At 36.2% G+C, this 17,392-nt stretch overlaps 1 protein-coding gene across 2 annotated transcripts in view; it reads left to right on the top strand.

The window, feature by feature from the left end:
• LOC115215866 (transmembrane protein 68) overlaps positions 1–5,737 on the top strand; it is a 69,355-nt gene extending 63,618 nt beyond the window's left edge. For both annotated transcript variants that reach the window (XM_036505834.1, XM_029785211.2), the window contains 2 exons: positions 2,915–3,000; positions 3,460–5,737. In XM_036505834.1, coding sequence (XP_036361727.1) covers positions 2,915–3,000; positions 3,460–3,481 — 108 coding nt within the window. In that variant the 3' untranslated portion in view covers positions 3,482–5,737. The remainder of the gene's footprint in view (positions 1–2,914; positions 3,001–3,459) is intronic.
• Positions 5,738–17,392: the final 11,655 nt, after the last annotated feature.

Below are 17,392 nucleotides of genomic sequence, written 5' to 3'. Positions count from 1 at the left end.
TCTAAGGACTGTTAAAATCAAGTACATATTTAGGTACTGGGGTCAATTCACTCCCAGTTTCTAACATTGTGCCTTACTAGAAATGAGTATTTTCTAGTCTTGGGTGACTCATTGAGAGAAATGGTAGAATGATGACAAAATGACTCTTTGCAATCTTTAGATACACTCCTTGACGTTGCATGTTCTAACCTTGCTAGAGTTGACTTTACCATTTACCCTTCAGAGCTTTATGAAATACATACCAGCCCTGGTGGTGGATTAAATTAAATACATACTCTGCTCCATAATTTGTGGCCAATCAGTCTTTGATGCAGATGGCAGAATCAATAATGTTGGATTAAGTGTCATCTGTTATTTATTTAAAGTCCTATAAGTTCTAAGTTCAAATCCTGTGTAAGTTAGTGTTGCCTTAATTTTATGTTGCTAAAATAAAGTACCACTCCAGTACAAGGTGTTGATGTAATCAACAGTCACCCCATTCCTTGAATTTCTGCCTTTGTGCCATTCTTCTGTGTTGTTGCTGCTTTCCTTGTCATTTGTTTTCTGCAGTGTCATTGCTGTGGCCCACCTTGTTAATCATAATTACCATCATTGTCAAGTGGGAAGCTGGCAGATCGTTAGAGCAAAAGAAAAAGTGTTTTGCAGTATTTGTTTATGGTATTTACAATTTGAGTTCAAATCTTGCTGGGGTTCAGCTTTACCTTTCTTCCTTTTGAGATAAATAAAATAAGAACCAGTCAAGTACTGAAAGTGATATAATTGAATTACACACCTTCCTCAAAGTTGCTGGTTTTGTACTTACATTAATAATAATAATAATAATAATAATGATGAGGATGATAATGATTAATATTATTATTATTATTATTATTATTATTATTATTATTCAGTGAGAGAGCATGCCATCAAAGTGACACTGGGGTAAAATATAAGAAGCCCAGTATACCCATCACGACTACCCATCTGATAAGGGTACACTAGGCACATGCATCACAACCATATGTGCACGACATGGTGAGCTCATATCAAGATAAACAGCACATGACCTTGCAGGTGGGGCCCAGTTTGAATTTTCTTTAGGTCAAGTAGCCCATCCCGCTCAAAAGGTCCCTGAATAAGGGTTGTTTAAGGATGTTGAACGAAACACCCATGTCTCCAGAGGTGAATTATTCAAACCCCAAAGAATTCCCCTCAACATATGGCTATGATGCTCCCCCACTACTTCTGCGCATGATCAGAGATGCATATATTGTCAGCCACTAAGGGACATGCTCAACTGGCTAAGGTCAAACAACTGACAAGCAAATCTTTGGTATTGAGCAGAATATTTGCTGTAGCCCATCTTTTATACCAAGACAATACAATGTACATGATAACACTTCCAATCAGTTAAGATCAGAAGCCAAGAGAGCCACTGCCCGATACTGCATCAGGGCATTTTATTATTATTGTTATTATTATTATTATTATTTATTATTTATTATTATTTATTATTATTATTATTATTATTATTAGTTGTAGTAGTAGTAGTATTGTGAAGGTGATGAGCTGGCAGAATTGTTTGCACATTGGGCAAAATGCTTAGTGGCCTTTTGTCCATCTTTAGGTTCTGAGTTCAAATTCTGCTGAAGTTGACTTTACCTTTCATCCTTTCAGGGTTGATAAAATAATTATCAGTTGAATACTGGGTTGATCTAATTGACTAACTCCCTCCTCCAACATTTCAGGCCTTGTGCCTATAATAGAAAGGATTATTATTGTCAATATCAATGTTGTAAAAACAATGGAATCTTGGAGAGGAACTCTACATAGTCATTCAACCTGCTTGTAATAGCAGCTAAATCTCCCTTGTTTCATACCCAACTGTCTCATTGGATAATGTAGTCCTTGGTAGGACCACAAGTTGATCATGGTTGGAACACCTTTCACCTGTGCTAGTTTCCATTTTTAGTGGATCTTTTAGAACCACCATCTCTGATTAAATTTTTCTGTACTAGGAAAGAAATGGTTATTTTCCAACACCTGGGATCTTGTTTATTACTATTGTCTCAGATGATTGTAAATATCATATTTGTGCTTTGAGTAGCCAAATATTTGTAACTATGGTCAGTTTACACAACTTATATTGGTTCACCTAATGAAAACTAACTATGGTCTGGGAGATGCTCTACAGTTTGTCTAAGTGAACACTGGTGTGTTAGAAAAATCCAAGTGGTACCTGTCAGATAATTGGAAACACCTGAGCAGGTCTTATGAGACTTTTACACCCAACTTTCCTGTTAGTTATTCCGACATAATTCTTGCATGCTTTTCTAGTTGCCACTGACATTAATAAATGAAATGCTCTTAAGAAAGTTTCTAGACTTTTGAAAAAATTTGACCTCCTAACTTTTATTGGGGTATAAATGGCCACTGCTCTGAAAGTATTATCATCTTCACTGTTGCTCACAACTTGGACCACCAACCTACCATTTGGATCTAGGAAGATTATGCTTGCTACTAAGTTCATGTCTTTCTTAAGCAGCACTGCCACCGACTCGATCCATGCTGGATGAACCACACATGATCTTTGTAGGCAATCAGAAGGAGAATGAGCTAGTGTATTCTGATATTCTGGTCTCACTGATAGCTACCACATCTAGATTTAATGACCTGGAATCATCCTTCAGGTGTCCTTGCTTCCATGCCAGCCCCAAACCTTGTACATTTAAATATCCCTCTCTTAATTGTGACATATTGGCTTGAGGAATGGTAATCTTGGGTTTCAGGACTGTTAGTCCTAGGAACACTTGATGTGTCCTTTTAGAAATACAATATTTTTTTTTTTATATAACTTCTTTTTTAGTAAACATTAAACAATATTCTGATCTTTTTTTATATTTATTTATCTTTTCAATCTCTGCCTCTTATTAAGGTTGAATGTAAACTGCAAGAGTTGATCAATAAACATCAGAGAATTCCTGGCAGCATTCTACAAAGTTTATTGGACAGAGTTGTTAAGTAAGTAGCAAAACACTTACATTTCTACATGATTTACACACATTCACTTATTTACACCTATGCAGCAACACATATATATACTTTATACATACTTACACATATACAGAGACATCTACACACAACTACACTTATCTACAATCCAGGGCCAGCTCAAGGTACCGGCAACTCACACAGTTGCCTGGGCGCCAAGGAGGGTGTGACAAAGACAAGGAAATTTCCACAACCATCAGCTTGTACACGACAAAGTTTGGTTTGCCCAGGGTGCCAGCAATGCTAGGGCTGGCCCTGCTACGACTACATGCATCTACACCTGTCTACATTCCTATGTACGCACACACTTACGCATCAACACACATATAGCAATACACATTTACTTCTACACCCCTACATGTACACCACTACATGCCTATGTCTGTATCCCCAGACTTACATAAATATTTTCTCTGTTGTTCTCTTCAGGAGGAAACCCAAGCAGTCATGACAGGATTACAAAGATTCTGACAGAGATTTAGCAAATTCCTGTGACCTTTCTCAATCTTCTATGATGACGTTGATGGTGATGGTGATTATGATGATGGAGATGATAATGGTGATGTTGATGATGGCAGTGGTGGTGATGTGATCGTGTAGTTGTTGATGTTGAGGGCAATTGTGATACAACTATGACAATTATTGCTATGGAGGTGATGAGGATGATAATGACATTCGTAATGAAGATGATAATGGAGATGATGACAACAGTAGCAATGATGATGATGATGATGATGATAATGACCAACACATTTCTATACTGCTGCTACATTCATTTACATCTTATCCCAGTCATATCTTAACCTCTGATTCTCCTTTCCTCTCTTCCACTTCATCATGTTCTACCTAATTACATGTGTCTCTTTGATGAGTTTTTGATAAGTGTAATTATCATTGGGTTTCTTCCACTTTACTCTCTCTTTCTCTCTTTCTCTCTCTCTTACATTCCTCTCTTGCAGTCTTCTTTTCTCTGTCTGTCTATGATCTCACACTCTCTCTCTCTCTCAAACATTATCTCTGGCCCACAGACAGGCTGTCTCCTCTCACAGACATTTCTACTGCTACAATACTGGCCTCTGAACTTTAGAGCTGGCTGCTCTTATGTTGAATCCACTCAAGAACTCTAGATTCACTCCTCTTCTTTCTTTCATTTCCCCATATTGTGTGTATCATAAAACAACCCTCTTCCTTTCCTACTACAACCAGCCCTTTCTTTATGACAATTTACACTGGACATTAACTACATCAATGTCACTGGTCTTAGAGGACCTTCAGAGACCATACAAGACCTTCAGAGACCATACAAGACCTTCAGAGACCATACAAGACCTTCAGAGACCATATAAGACCTTCAGAGACCATATAAGACCTTCAGAGACCATACAAGACCTTCAGAGACCATACAAGACCTTCAGAGACCATAAAGACCTTCAAAGGCCATACAGAACCTGACCAGATTGAACTAATAAAAAAGAAAATCACACATTCTCCTTCATTCCTTATGTCTCGCTTTGCCTCTCACTTTCACCTTCATCCCCTCCCCTCATTTTTATTCATTCCCACACACTCCTCTCGTCATCCATCCTCACACTTACCATTTCTGCCTCAGTCACTCTAGCTAGCCTCTAATTACCACAACAAAACCCTCTCCAAGCAATAAAATTGCTGTAACAATCAGTGTTTTATGAGGGACGGACCAGATATATTTTATTTAAGATAGGGGTGCTGGACTGATCCATTTTGTTTTCTATAGAAATGATCAAATTAGACCAATTTATTTTTACTTTCCCTTTTTCCTTTATATATTTTTAAAAGTCATTTACCCCCTCCCCACCTTACCTTTGATCCTTTTTTTTATTCTTTCATCTCTTCTTTCTCTCTCATATCTTTCTCATTCCTCTGATTCCCTTTGCTGTTCTGCCTCTTTCTCTTGCCTTTCCTCTCCTCCCCCTATCTTGATTGCTCTATATTTTCTCTCTCTCTCTCTCTCTCTATTTCTCATCATTTCTTCACCAGATATTTCTGTCCACTTTTCTTTACCCCCCCCCTCAAATATCTAACAGTGTAAACATTAAAATGTCAAATAATTTGTATGCAAAAAGTTATTTTCCAGATAAAAAACAAAACTCGCCAAATATTGAAAAAATGCTTTTGTCTATTTGTTGCTTCATCTTTCATCTCTCTGCTTATATACATATAATATATATATATATATATATATATATAATATATATATATATGTGTGTGTGTGTGTGTGTATGTCATTCTCTCTCTCCCCTCCTCCCTGTTCTTCCTGCTCTCTTTCTCTCTCAACACACATAAAACATATTTGTCTCTATGCCATCAGAACGAAAGCAGAAAAGTGAGAAAATTGGAGCAGTGCTGGAGTGAATCCTCAGTTTGAAGCCCATGAATAAACTCTACTAAATGTGACATGTACTTTTTCTCCCATTTATATAAAAATATTGTTTACGTTATAAAAATTATATGCTTTTCTTTTGGAAACTTGGAGAGATAAGAAATAAATTGTTTTAATGGCGGAACTTCAAGTGGACAATAATAAATAATTAAACTTCTTGGATAGAAAAAAAAAAAAAAAATTGAAGGCACCAATGGGACTTGAACCCACATAATCTGTGGACATGACAGATGTGCTAACTTGTGAAGTCTTTGAAATTATTTCTATCCTGGGAAGTTTTTAGCCCAATATTCTATATGTTGTTTTTTAAACAAATGTGCATATTTACATATAGATATGTGTGTCTGTATACGTGTATATATATATATATATATATATTATATATATATATATATATGGGTGTGTGTGTTTGTGTGTATATGGGTGTGTGTGTTGTGTGTATATGGGTGTGTGTGGTTGTGTGTATATGTATATGTGTGTGCATTTGTATGTATGTGTGTGTGTGTGTGTGCTTGTATATATGTGTGTGTGTGTATATATATATATATATATATATATATATATATATATATATACATGTCTATATGTTTATGTGCTTCATCATCATCATCATTTAGCGTCCGTTTTCCATGCTAGCATGAGTTGGACGGTTTAACATGGAAAACGGATGCTAAATGATGATGATGATGAAGCACACAAACATATAGACGTGTATGTATATATATATATATATACAAACTTGGCAAATTTAGTTATTTCTCTACAGATTGAAAAGAAAAGAAAGATATAATGAACAACCTTTATCTGTTTTCAACCCAAATTGTTTCATCAGTGATGTTCACATCACATGACCCAGAAGCATTTGCAGCCAATCTATTTATTTACACAACAAATCCCATAGCTCTAGAGAACTGGAGCCACTAATTTGCATATCATAATTGTTTAACACTTTATTTAATATCAGCAGCTTTTGAATAGGGATCACTGTCCATACAGTATCAAGGTATGATATACAGGATTGGCCAAAAGATCAGCTGACAGTAAATCAAAACCATTTAATTCCAAGATTTATTTATGTTTAACTAGCAGTGTCACCCGGCGTTGCTCGGGTTTGTAAGGGAAATAACTATATAAGCATTTTTAGAGAGTTATAGCCAAAAAATAGGAAAAAAATGCATTAAAAATGGAAAAAAAATGATGGTAAATTTTTTTTTAAATTGTTGACTCATCGTAGACATTTTTAGAGAGTTACTTCCCTTATATAATAGCGAAAAAAATGCATTAAAATGGAAAAAATTGATGGTAAATTTTTTTTTAAATCGTAGACTCATCGTAGACGCGCGCTAATACCCAGAAGGGCTCGATATGAATCACGACTATAAGATACCCGGTTTTGGTTAAACTGCACTGCAAAATGTGGGAGTAGTTAGGAATCTAAATCGTAGGAGACAGACACACAACTTCACTTTTATATATAAAGATAACTGAATGAATTTAATAAAAGCATCTTAATATGAAACATCATGAAAATAGTTCAAATTGAAGTCCTTCTTGAGCGACACATTTTTCCATTCGAGTCAATTCAGAATTACAGATTGTATTTATGGAGTTTTGTTTTGCTGTCGGGTGACTTTTGGCCAACCGTGTATGTAAACATGGCAGATTTAACGATTTCTCTTTAGATTGGTAAAAAATGAACAGCCTGAACTTGAGTGTCAAATTTCAAAAGTTTCATGTGGCTGATCAGCAGGCAATCTTGTTTGTAGCTTGTTTATATGCATCAGCTGGTAACACACACACACACATACATGTTTCTGTGTATACTTAAAAGCGAAAAACTCAAAGGGGTTTTTGTCTGATCAGTATGAATAACATGTACCATGATATACTTTCCCCCTACACACACGCACACACAAGATTGTGTCTATGTGTGATGCTTTTTCTATTCAGACATATTGCAGTACACGTCTATTAACAGATGCATGTATATATTTAGTTTTTTTTTTTGTATGCACACACATGTATAGGCATAGGAGTGGCTGTGTGGTAAGTAGCTTGCTTACGAACCACATGGTTTCAGGTTCAGTCCTACTGCATGGCACCTTGGGCAAGTGTCTTCTACTGTAGCTTTGGGCAGACCAAAGCCTTGTGAGTGGATTTGGTAGACGGAAACTGAAAAGAAGCCCGTCGTATATATATGTATGTATGGGTGTGTATATGTTTGTGTGTCTGTGTTTGTCCCCACAACATCGCTTGACAACCGATGCTGGTGTGTTTTCGTCCCCGTAACTTAGCAGTTCGGCAAAAGAGACCGATAGAATAAGTACTAGGCTTACAACAAATAAGTCCTGGGGTCGATTTGCTCGACTAAAAGCAGTGCTCCAGCATGGCCACAGTCAAATGACTGAAACAAGTAAAAGAGTAAAGAGTGTGTGTGTGTATATGTAGCTATATTTGTATGCTTGTGTGTATGTACATAAGTATTAGCACAAAGCAGTGATGAGAAATAAACAAACTGTATATTAGTTCAAATATTTTTGTGACATATCTTAAACTTGTTAAAGGCAATTTTACTGTAGTTTACCATGGAGAAAAAATTTCTTGATTATGCTAAAGGTGTAAACGCACCATTGTCAGTTCAGTGCTGCCCTCTACTTTTGACATGGTCAACTGCAGTAAAATTGCCATTAGAGGTTAAAATAAGTCAAACATATTTAAACTAATCTTAAGTGTGTGTGTCTATTCATTGGTATATAGTAATCCCTTGACTATTGTGAGCTTTGCGCTCCAATCCCCCACCCCACCCCACCCCACATTAGGAGAAAATCCACAAGGTAGAAACAATACTCTACTGTATATTTGCTTACGAATCACATGGTACCGGGTTCAGTCCCACTGCGTGGCACCTTGGGCAAGTGTCTTCTACTATAGCCTTGGGCCAACCAAAGCCTTGTGAGTGGATTTGGTAGATGGAAACTGAAAGAAGCCCGTTGTATATATATGTGTATGTTTGTGTGTTGTGTTTGTCCGCCCCCCACATCGCTTGACAACCGATGCTGGTGTGTTTACGTTCCCGTAACTTAGCAGTTCGGCAAAAGAGACCGATAGAATAAGTACTAAGCTTACAAAGAATAAGTTCAAGGGTCGATTTCCTCGACTAAAGGCAGTGCTCCAGCATGGCCACAGTCAAATGACTGAAACAAGTAAATGAGTAAATCTATTTTATTATAAATGCAAGACAACACCACTGAAGGATTGACGTAAGCTTAAATAATAAACCGCGATATGGCGAGGGATTATTGTGTAAACTAATACATTTGCATTCATGTATACCTATGCATGTCATCATCATCATCATTGTTTAACGTTTGTTTTCCATAATGGCATGGGTTGGACAGTTTGACTGGGGACTGGCTGCACCAGAAGGCTGCACCAGGCTCCAATCTGATCTGGCAAAGTTTCTACAGCTGGATGCCCTTCCTAATGCCAACCACTCTAAGAGTGTAGCGAGTGCTTTTTATGTCCCACCTGCACGGGAGCCAGTCAGGCGGCACTGGCATCAACCGCATTTGGATGGTGCTTTTTCCATGCCACCAGCACAGGAGCTAGTCATGGGTATGGGGTGGGGGCTAGGATCAACCACGTTTGGATGGTGTTTACGTGCCATCTGCACGGGAGCCAGTCAGACGGCACTGGTATCAGCCACTTTTGGACGGTACTTTTTATATGTCCCTGGCACAGGAGCCAGTCGTGGTGGGGGAGGCTGGGATCAACCACGTTTGGATGGTGGTTTTTACGTGCCACCGGTATGGGTGCCAGTCAGGCGGCACTGACATTGGCCACAACTACAATTTCCATTTTGATTTCAGTCGCGATATGCTTATGATTTTGATTTACATGTATGTATGCTTGTGTGTGTGTACATGTGTGTAGCTGCATGTTTCTTTACATTTATGCTTCATGGCAGTCACAGGCATTGTTGCTCTTGTTAAATCACTCGCTTGCTTTGTGCCTTTGAAGATTAGATCTCTTACTTGAAAAATAGATGTTAGCAACAAGATGGATGTCTGGCTGTAAAAAAAATCTTTTCTACTCTAGGCACAAGGCTCAAAATTTTTGAAGATGGGGCCAGTCGGTTAGATCAACCCCAGTACGCAACCGGTACTTAATTTATCGACCCTGAAAGAATGAAGGGCAAAGTCGACCTCGGCAGAATTTGAACCATTTCGCCAGGCGTGCTAACATTTCTGCCAGCTCGCTGCCCTGACTGCAAAATAATGCTTCAATAATGTATTCATCTAATCCATGCTAGCATGGAAAAGCAGAAGTAAAACAAGCAAAATATGTATATATTCTAATTCAGCATGAAACTATTAGTGACTACTGAAGCTTTAAACCTCCCAGTTTATTCTACAAGCGTATTGAATTCTTACTCTCCCTCTGCATATGTGTGTGTGTGTGTATACACATACATAATACATACATACATACATATATATATATATACATATGCATATATACTTACGTATATGTACATATTTACATCCATAATGTGTATATATATATATATATATATATATATATATATATATATATATATATATGCATATGTGGGCACAGGACGTCATGAAACGTGTACCAAAAAATATGAAGCACGAGTACATGGAGTATGGACTATTTATTCGAACAACGAAAGACACAAATAGAAAGCAGAACAAACAACGTAAAGAACGGCCCTTCAGTTGTTGGCTGTTTTTCTAGTCTCGTATTTCGAGCATTTAACAACCATATACACTTTCAATAAAACAGTTGCTCCCGCAAAAGCAAATTAAATAGAATTTGGAATTTTACGGAAGGTCAAAATAGATAATACAAAAAGGACAGGGAAACAAACAGGAAGGGTTGCTAAGCCTAAATGAGGCTGTGGTGGCGAACGCGTAAATCAAGGTAGGGCAGGAGACAAACAAAAACATGTCTTCCTTGTTCCAGTTACAACGGAGAGAAAGAAAGATGGCCGATGGTCACGTGAGCAAGGGAGGAGGAGGAGAGAGTGACAGAGTAATAGGATAGAATAGTGGGAGAAGAAGAGGTAAAAGAATAAGAGAAAAACGAAAGCGTAAAAAGATCAAATAGAGTGCACATCAGAATTATTAAAATAAAACTTACTTGGAAGAGGATGCGTGGTGTTCAATCATATAATAATATAAATAATATATAAACCCTGTGGGTGGATTTGGTAGATGGAAACTGAAAGAAGCCCGTCGAATATATGTATGTGTGTGTGTATGTGTTTATGTTTATCCCCCCCAACATCGCTTGACAACCGATGCTGGTGTGTTTACGTCCCCCGAAACATAGCGATTCGGCAAAAAGGGATCAATAGAATAAGTACTAGGCTTACAAAGAATAAGTCTTGGGGTCGATTTGCTCGACTAAAGCCGTGCTCAAGCATTGCCATAGTCAAATGACTGAAACAAGTAAAGGAGTATATATATGTATATGTGTGTGTGTGTATATAAATCGTTTTAACGTCTATTTTTCTATGCTCGTATGGATCATAGTACGTGGGGGCTGAGTTTTCTCTGATTTGATCTCCTTCATGCCAATTCTCACCTGTTTCCAAAGGAAGCAGTAATCACCCAGTCTGTCAAACAACGAACAGCCTGGACATATTTATGTTGAGAACTAGGAATAGATGATACTGATAAAACGAGGTTTTGCTTTCCATAGATTGCGCATGTTGAGATGTGAAGAAACTTGAACATACTTTCGCAGTGAGCCTGTCAACAAGGTTGTTGTTTACTGCCATGAAGGCAAAGCAATCTAACACAAGCAATCACTCACTCACACACACACACACACACACACACACACACACACTAACACAAGCAATCACACACAGAGGCAAACACACAAATGCACGCACACACATACACGCAAACACACACACAAACACATAAACACACACACAAATACATATAAACACACATACACACAAACACACACACAGACACACAAATACACACAAACATACACATACACGCACACATATACACACAAACATTCATGCATACATACACACAGACACAAATACACACACACCAGGACTCATTCTTTGTAAGCCTAGTACTTATTCTATCGGTCTCTTTTGCCGAACCGCTAAGTGACGGGGACGTAAACACACCAGCATCGGTTGTCAAGCGATGTTGGGGGGACAAACACAGACACACAAACATATACGCGCACATGCATATATATACATATATACGATGGGATTCTTTCAGTTTCCGCCAACCAAATCCACTCACAAGGCTTTAGTCGGCCCGAGGCTATATATTGTAGAAGACACTTGCCCAAGGTGCCACGCAGTGGGACTGAACCCATAACCATAATGTTCGGAAGCAAGCTACTTACCACACAGCCACTCCTACGCCTATTTGTATATAGCTACCGTTTTGATCTGGTTCAGAATGAAATAATGAAGGATATTATTTGAAATATTTCTACAGAAGGAGAAGCAAAGATCAGAAAAACATATAACGAAGCCATTTCACTAGGAGAAAGTAATGTTTGTTCTTACTCTTCATAGTTCATTATAGGGAGAGAGGGGAGTGATTCAATCTGAAGTTTACTTGCGGATTGAAATATTGTTCAGAAAAATCTGTATAAAATTTCTTCCCTACGAAAATAACTAATGCAGTTGTATTTGGATAAATATTATAAGCATTGCTGTGTAGTCAAGAAGTTTGCTTTGTAACTGCATGGTTTCATATTCAATCCCATGGCACAGTACCTTGTGTAAATATTTTCTACAATGGCTTCAGATTGAGCAATGTGAGCGTAATTTGTGATCAAAATCTGTGCAGAAGACCACCATCCACATGCATACGTACGTATATACGCACAAACATATTCGTATTCCTCTGTATTTGGCAAAGCAAGGTTTGAAGTTACAAAATAAAAGAACTCAATACTCGAGTAAGCAGAGTTAGTTACGTGGTTTTTTTCTTTTTCAAATTTAATAAGTTTACTGATAACTGTTTCAATCCTGCATGGATCCGATCAAAAGTTGGGATCACATACACACACACTTAAATAATTCTGTAGGTCTTTGTGGTTAACATGATAATTACTAAGAAAATAAGAAACACATGGAATAATATTCTTCCAAATGTGAGTATGAACGTGTATATGTGTATAAAATTGAATTATGAAATATAAAATGGAGAAGGTACCTAAGTACATGTTGGTTGGATTGATGTAAATCATACATAACATTTATCAATATAAGAATTTACAGACACCCTGAGAATAAATAAATATATATATATATATATATAATATATATATATATATATAATCAAAATAAGCAACAAGGATATCCAAGGTAGTGTAGTACAATTGTTTCATGCTACTTCATTTTATTAAACACTGTAAGTATTACATCAGTTTTAAAATGTCGAGCAATCTTCAGCCACATATAGAATTTTTTAATTAAACGGACAATGCACATTCTTATTCTTATTTCATTTGCCAACATTACAAAGAGGGTAGATATATAGACAGAGAGGTTAATTTCATCGTTAAGAACATGGTGGTAGTATGTTCTTAATGATGAAATTAACCTCTCTGTCTATATATCTACCCTCTTTGTAATGTTGGCAAATGAAATAAGAATAAGAATGTGCATTGTCCGTTTAATTAAAAAAATTTATATGTGGCTGAAGATTGCTCGACATTTTAAAACTGATGTTATACTTACAGTGTTTAATAAAATGAAGTAGCATGAAACAATTGTACTACACTACCTTGGATATCCTTGTTGCTTATTTTGATTATAATCCCCCCCCATTTGATTTATATGGATAATACCACACAAAATTCTGGTGCCTTTAACTTAAGTACCATATTCATCTGAATCTAAATTTTGCTGAACTTATATATATGAGATGTCAGTGTTATTTTCCTTTTCGTGTAATTCACCCTGTATATATATATTTATCTGACAACCGGCCCCTACCTATACATGTTTACACACATATACATACATAGACATAAATGCAGTTATATACACACACTCATACACACACATAAGCAATAAAACTTATTAACCAGAGCAAACACCCCCGCATCCATATTCATACAGCATGCATACTGTCCACTTCTTATTTTCATAAATTCCTCTTCCAAACATTTTTGACGTCATTGCTTTTAACGGATTTTTAAAATCACTCATTATCACTGTGGTCAATATGTAGCAAGCCATAGAAAAGTTTTTGTCCGTCTTGAGGCTGATTGATTTTCCTTGACTTTCCTGATGAGAAGACGGCATAATGCACCTTATTCCTTCAGAATTAAAAATATGCAGTCTTCGAAACATGTGTTGAAATTAAAGGAATTGTGTTAAAATCCTCGTTCGACTCCATTCTTTTATTCCTTTTATATATATATATATATATATTATATATATATATATATATATATAATATATATATATATATATATATATATATATATACAGGGTGAATTACACGGAAAGGAAAATAACACAGACATCTCATTTTAACAGATATATTTACCAAAATTACATAAAAATATATTGAAATACTAGAGAGTAAATTTATTCAATAAAATCACCATTGGCTTCAACCACGGCCTCCAGGCGAGTTCGTAATCTCATGCAACTCTTCTGGATGGTCTGCTTATTTAAGTTGGTGAATACTGCCATAATCCTTGCCCTCAGTTCATCTTTGGTGTTACAAGGAGTTTTGTTGGTCTCTTGCTGAACTGCACCTCCCATATAATAATCAATGGGGTTGCAGTCTGGGGAGTTAGGTGGCCAAATGTTAGGAGTGATGTGGTCGCAGAAATTGTCTGACAGCCATGACTGGGTTCTCCTGCTTGTGTGGTATGGTGCAGAGTCCTGTTGCCAGACATAGGGTCTTCCAGCAGCCACCCTCTTCACCCAGGACGCACTACCTCCTCCAGGCACTTGATGTAGGCCTCCGTGATGAGTGTGAGGCCACGTGGGAAGGTAAATGGCGGCATAACGTTGCCATCACTAGTGATCACTCCAAACACCATGATGTTGACTGGATGTTTGATTTTTATCACTCTCGGTACATGTCCTCAGATTGACACCCAAACACTCTGAAATGTTCGTATTGGAATTTCAGGCGGGAATGCCAAGCAGTACAGCATGTCGTTTCCACATTTCTAGCAGAGTGAATTGATTGCGTCATGATGGTGTGTTTCTCACAGACGATGCCCAACTAAACCTACTATACTGTGTAGTCGACAAAAACAAACAAAAGTCATGTACGAAATTAAAAATATAAAATGGCGACAATTATATATATATATATATATATATATATATATATATATATATATATATATATATATATATTATATATATATTATATATAATATATATATATATGTTATATATATATATATAATATATATATATATATGTATGTATATATATAATATATATATATATATATATAATATATGTATGTATATATATATATATATATATGTATGTATATATATATATATATATATATATATATATGTATGTATATATATATATATATATATATATATATATATATATATATATGTATGTATTATATATATATATATATGTATATGTATATATATGTATATAATATATATATATATATATATGTATATGTATATATATGTATATATATATATATATATATATATAATATATATATATATACATGTACACAAACACACATACACACGTATCCAAAGAAAGAAGAGATGTGCCTCTGACCATTTGAGTCTGGTAAGTTGCTTATACAGTTTTATAGGCGCGGAACTAATGGTCACTCTCTGACCGGCCATAACAAACAATCATATATATATATATATATATATATATATATATATATATATATATATATAAACATATAATAAATATATATATATATATACACATGATGTCAGTTTTCGTAATTTGCATACAGCTTTTGTACTGGCGTTGACTGTATTGAGAATAAAAATGTAACAATAGATTCTTTGTTGAAAGTATTTGTTATTGTTTTTGTTTGGGAACGCTGTTGATATTGTTTAACCTTAGGCTAATCTCCTAAGTGACCAGACCCATGATTAAAATCTTTCGATTCCTGACCATCTGGACTTATCCTAAGCATCATGTGTCTACTATTACATTGTTCAATGATTCCCTAGGATTTGGCTTCTATTTCTAGCAGATCATTGACTTATTAGAGGATTCCTTGCTGGCTTATGTCGTTGTTGTTGTTGTTGTTGTTGTTGTTGTTGTTGTTGTTGTGTAACCCAAGTTATGCTCTGATTGAGCAGATTTATGATCTCTAGCGTTCCAGCTACGACCATCTTTCGTCTTAGATGCTCTCTTTGTGGCAATAGGGTGTGATGTGAGGAAATTTAACTGCTATTTCCAGCTTCCTGAACGACTGTATAAAAACTCTCTACTATTAATGTTGTTCTTTTTATTTAACTGGCAGAAACGTTAGCACGGTGGGTGAAATGCGTAGCCGTATTTCGTCTGCCGTTACGTTCTGGGTTCAAATTCCGCCGAGGTCGACTTTGCCTTTCATCCTTTCGAGGTCGATAAATTAAGTACCAGTTACACACTGGGGTCGATGTAATCGACTTAATCCGTTTGTTTGTCCTTGTTTGTCCACTCTGTGTTTAGCCCCTTGTGGGCAATAAAGAAATATATTTAACTCTCAGTCAACTCTGACCAAGCAGACCTCTTTTCAAAAGGCATTCCAGTCATGACAATCCCTCCAGTCTTTTTCATCTGATTCAGTGTGTCTGAAACATGAATAGGGATGAAGTTCCAGACAGAAAAAAATGTTTTGTGGAGGGATAAAGGGCTTAGGTGGTGGTGTGATAAAAACATTGTTAGTGATGAGAGGAAGAGATACAAGGGAACCGTTGGACATGATTGTTAGTGTTTTGATGTAGCACCAGATAAACTCTGGTCAACCAGACTTGATAGTATTAGTATTGTTACTGCTGTATGATTTCAGTCTTCATCTGAAAGGAGGTGTTCTCTGAAAGCAAATTACAACAGCAATTAAACATATTCACGTTAAAATCTGCCGGAACATGTTAAGAATGAATCTCTTCATGATAGTTTTGATTCTCGCAGTTTGACGTTTACATGACAATTAATTATTGACTTGGCAGACATGTATCTGCAAATAATCTTCCGGATTCGATGAAGAAGTGCGACCATTCTTGTTTAGTTCACTGATCCGGATGTAGCTTTCATTGAAGAGACATACTTAAGTCGAAACACCGGTGTCTTAAAAATATTCTATGTCACTGAGTTGTGTGAGTTGTCAACACACATATTCTGAAAGGAGTTGTTCTTCGAAGGCGAAACACAAGAGTCATTTGCATAATCATGTTCACGTGATTATGCAAATGATCATAATCACGTGCAGGAACATATGAATGAGAATGCACACTTTGTTTTGATTCTCACTGTTTTATGTGCTCATGATAATTTATTGCAAACAGATATTTAGGTCTTTAAACAGAATCATTGATTAACATTTTTGGCTATTTTCGGATGAGAAGAAATGGAACTAACAGGAAATCTTTGGATTCCATTTCCAAAGATTCCAAAAGACAGCGCTACTGACCATAATGTTCCAGATGTTGTTATAGTCAATTTAGCGTGAACACATTTAATTCAATGAGCATTAGCAAAAATCTAATCATGAACAATTATACGGTGCCATAGAGAAAGACCATATGGCTAATATTCAATTATCATGGTCTGTGTTCACCTTATTTCGTTTTGAGAATCTGTTTTAAGGGATGTTTTTTATTTTATTAATGGAAAATTTTCTCACAAATATTTTGAAATATGTAGAGATGAAACGTTTATCAACCTAGAAACATAAAACA

Source organism: Octopus sinensis, linkage group LG9, assembly GCF_006345805.1.
Source record: "Octopus sinensis linkage group LG9, ASM634580v1, whole genome shotgun sequence".
In the NCBI taxonomy this organism is placed as follows: Eukaryota; Metazoa; Mollusca; class Cephalopoda; order Octopoda; family Octopodidae; genus Octopus; species Octopus sinensis.
This window is presented reverse-complemented; position numbering and strand designations above follow the sequence as displayed.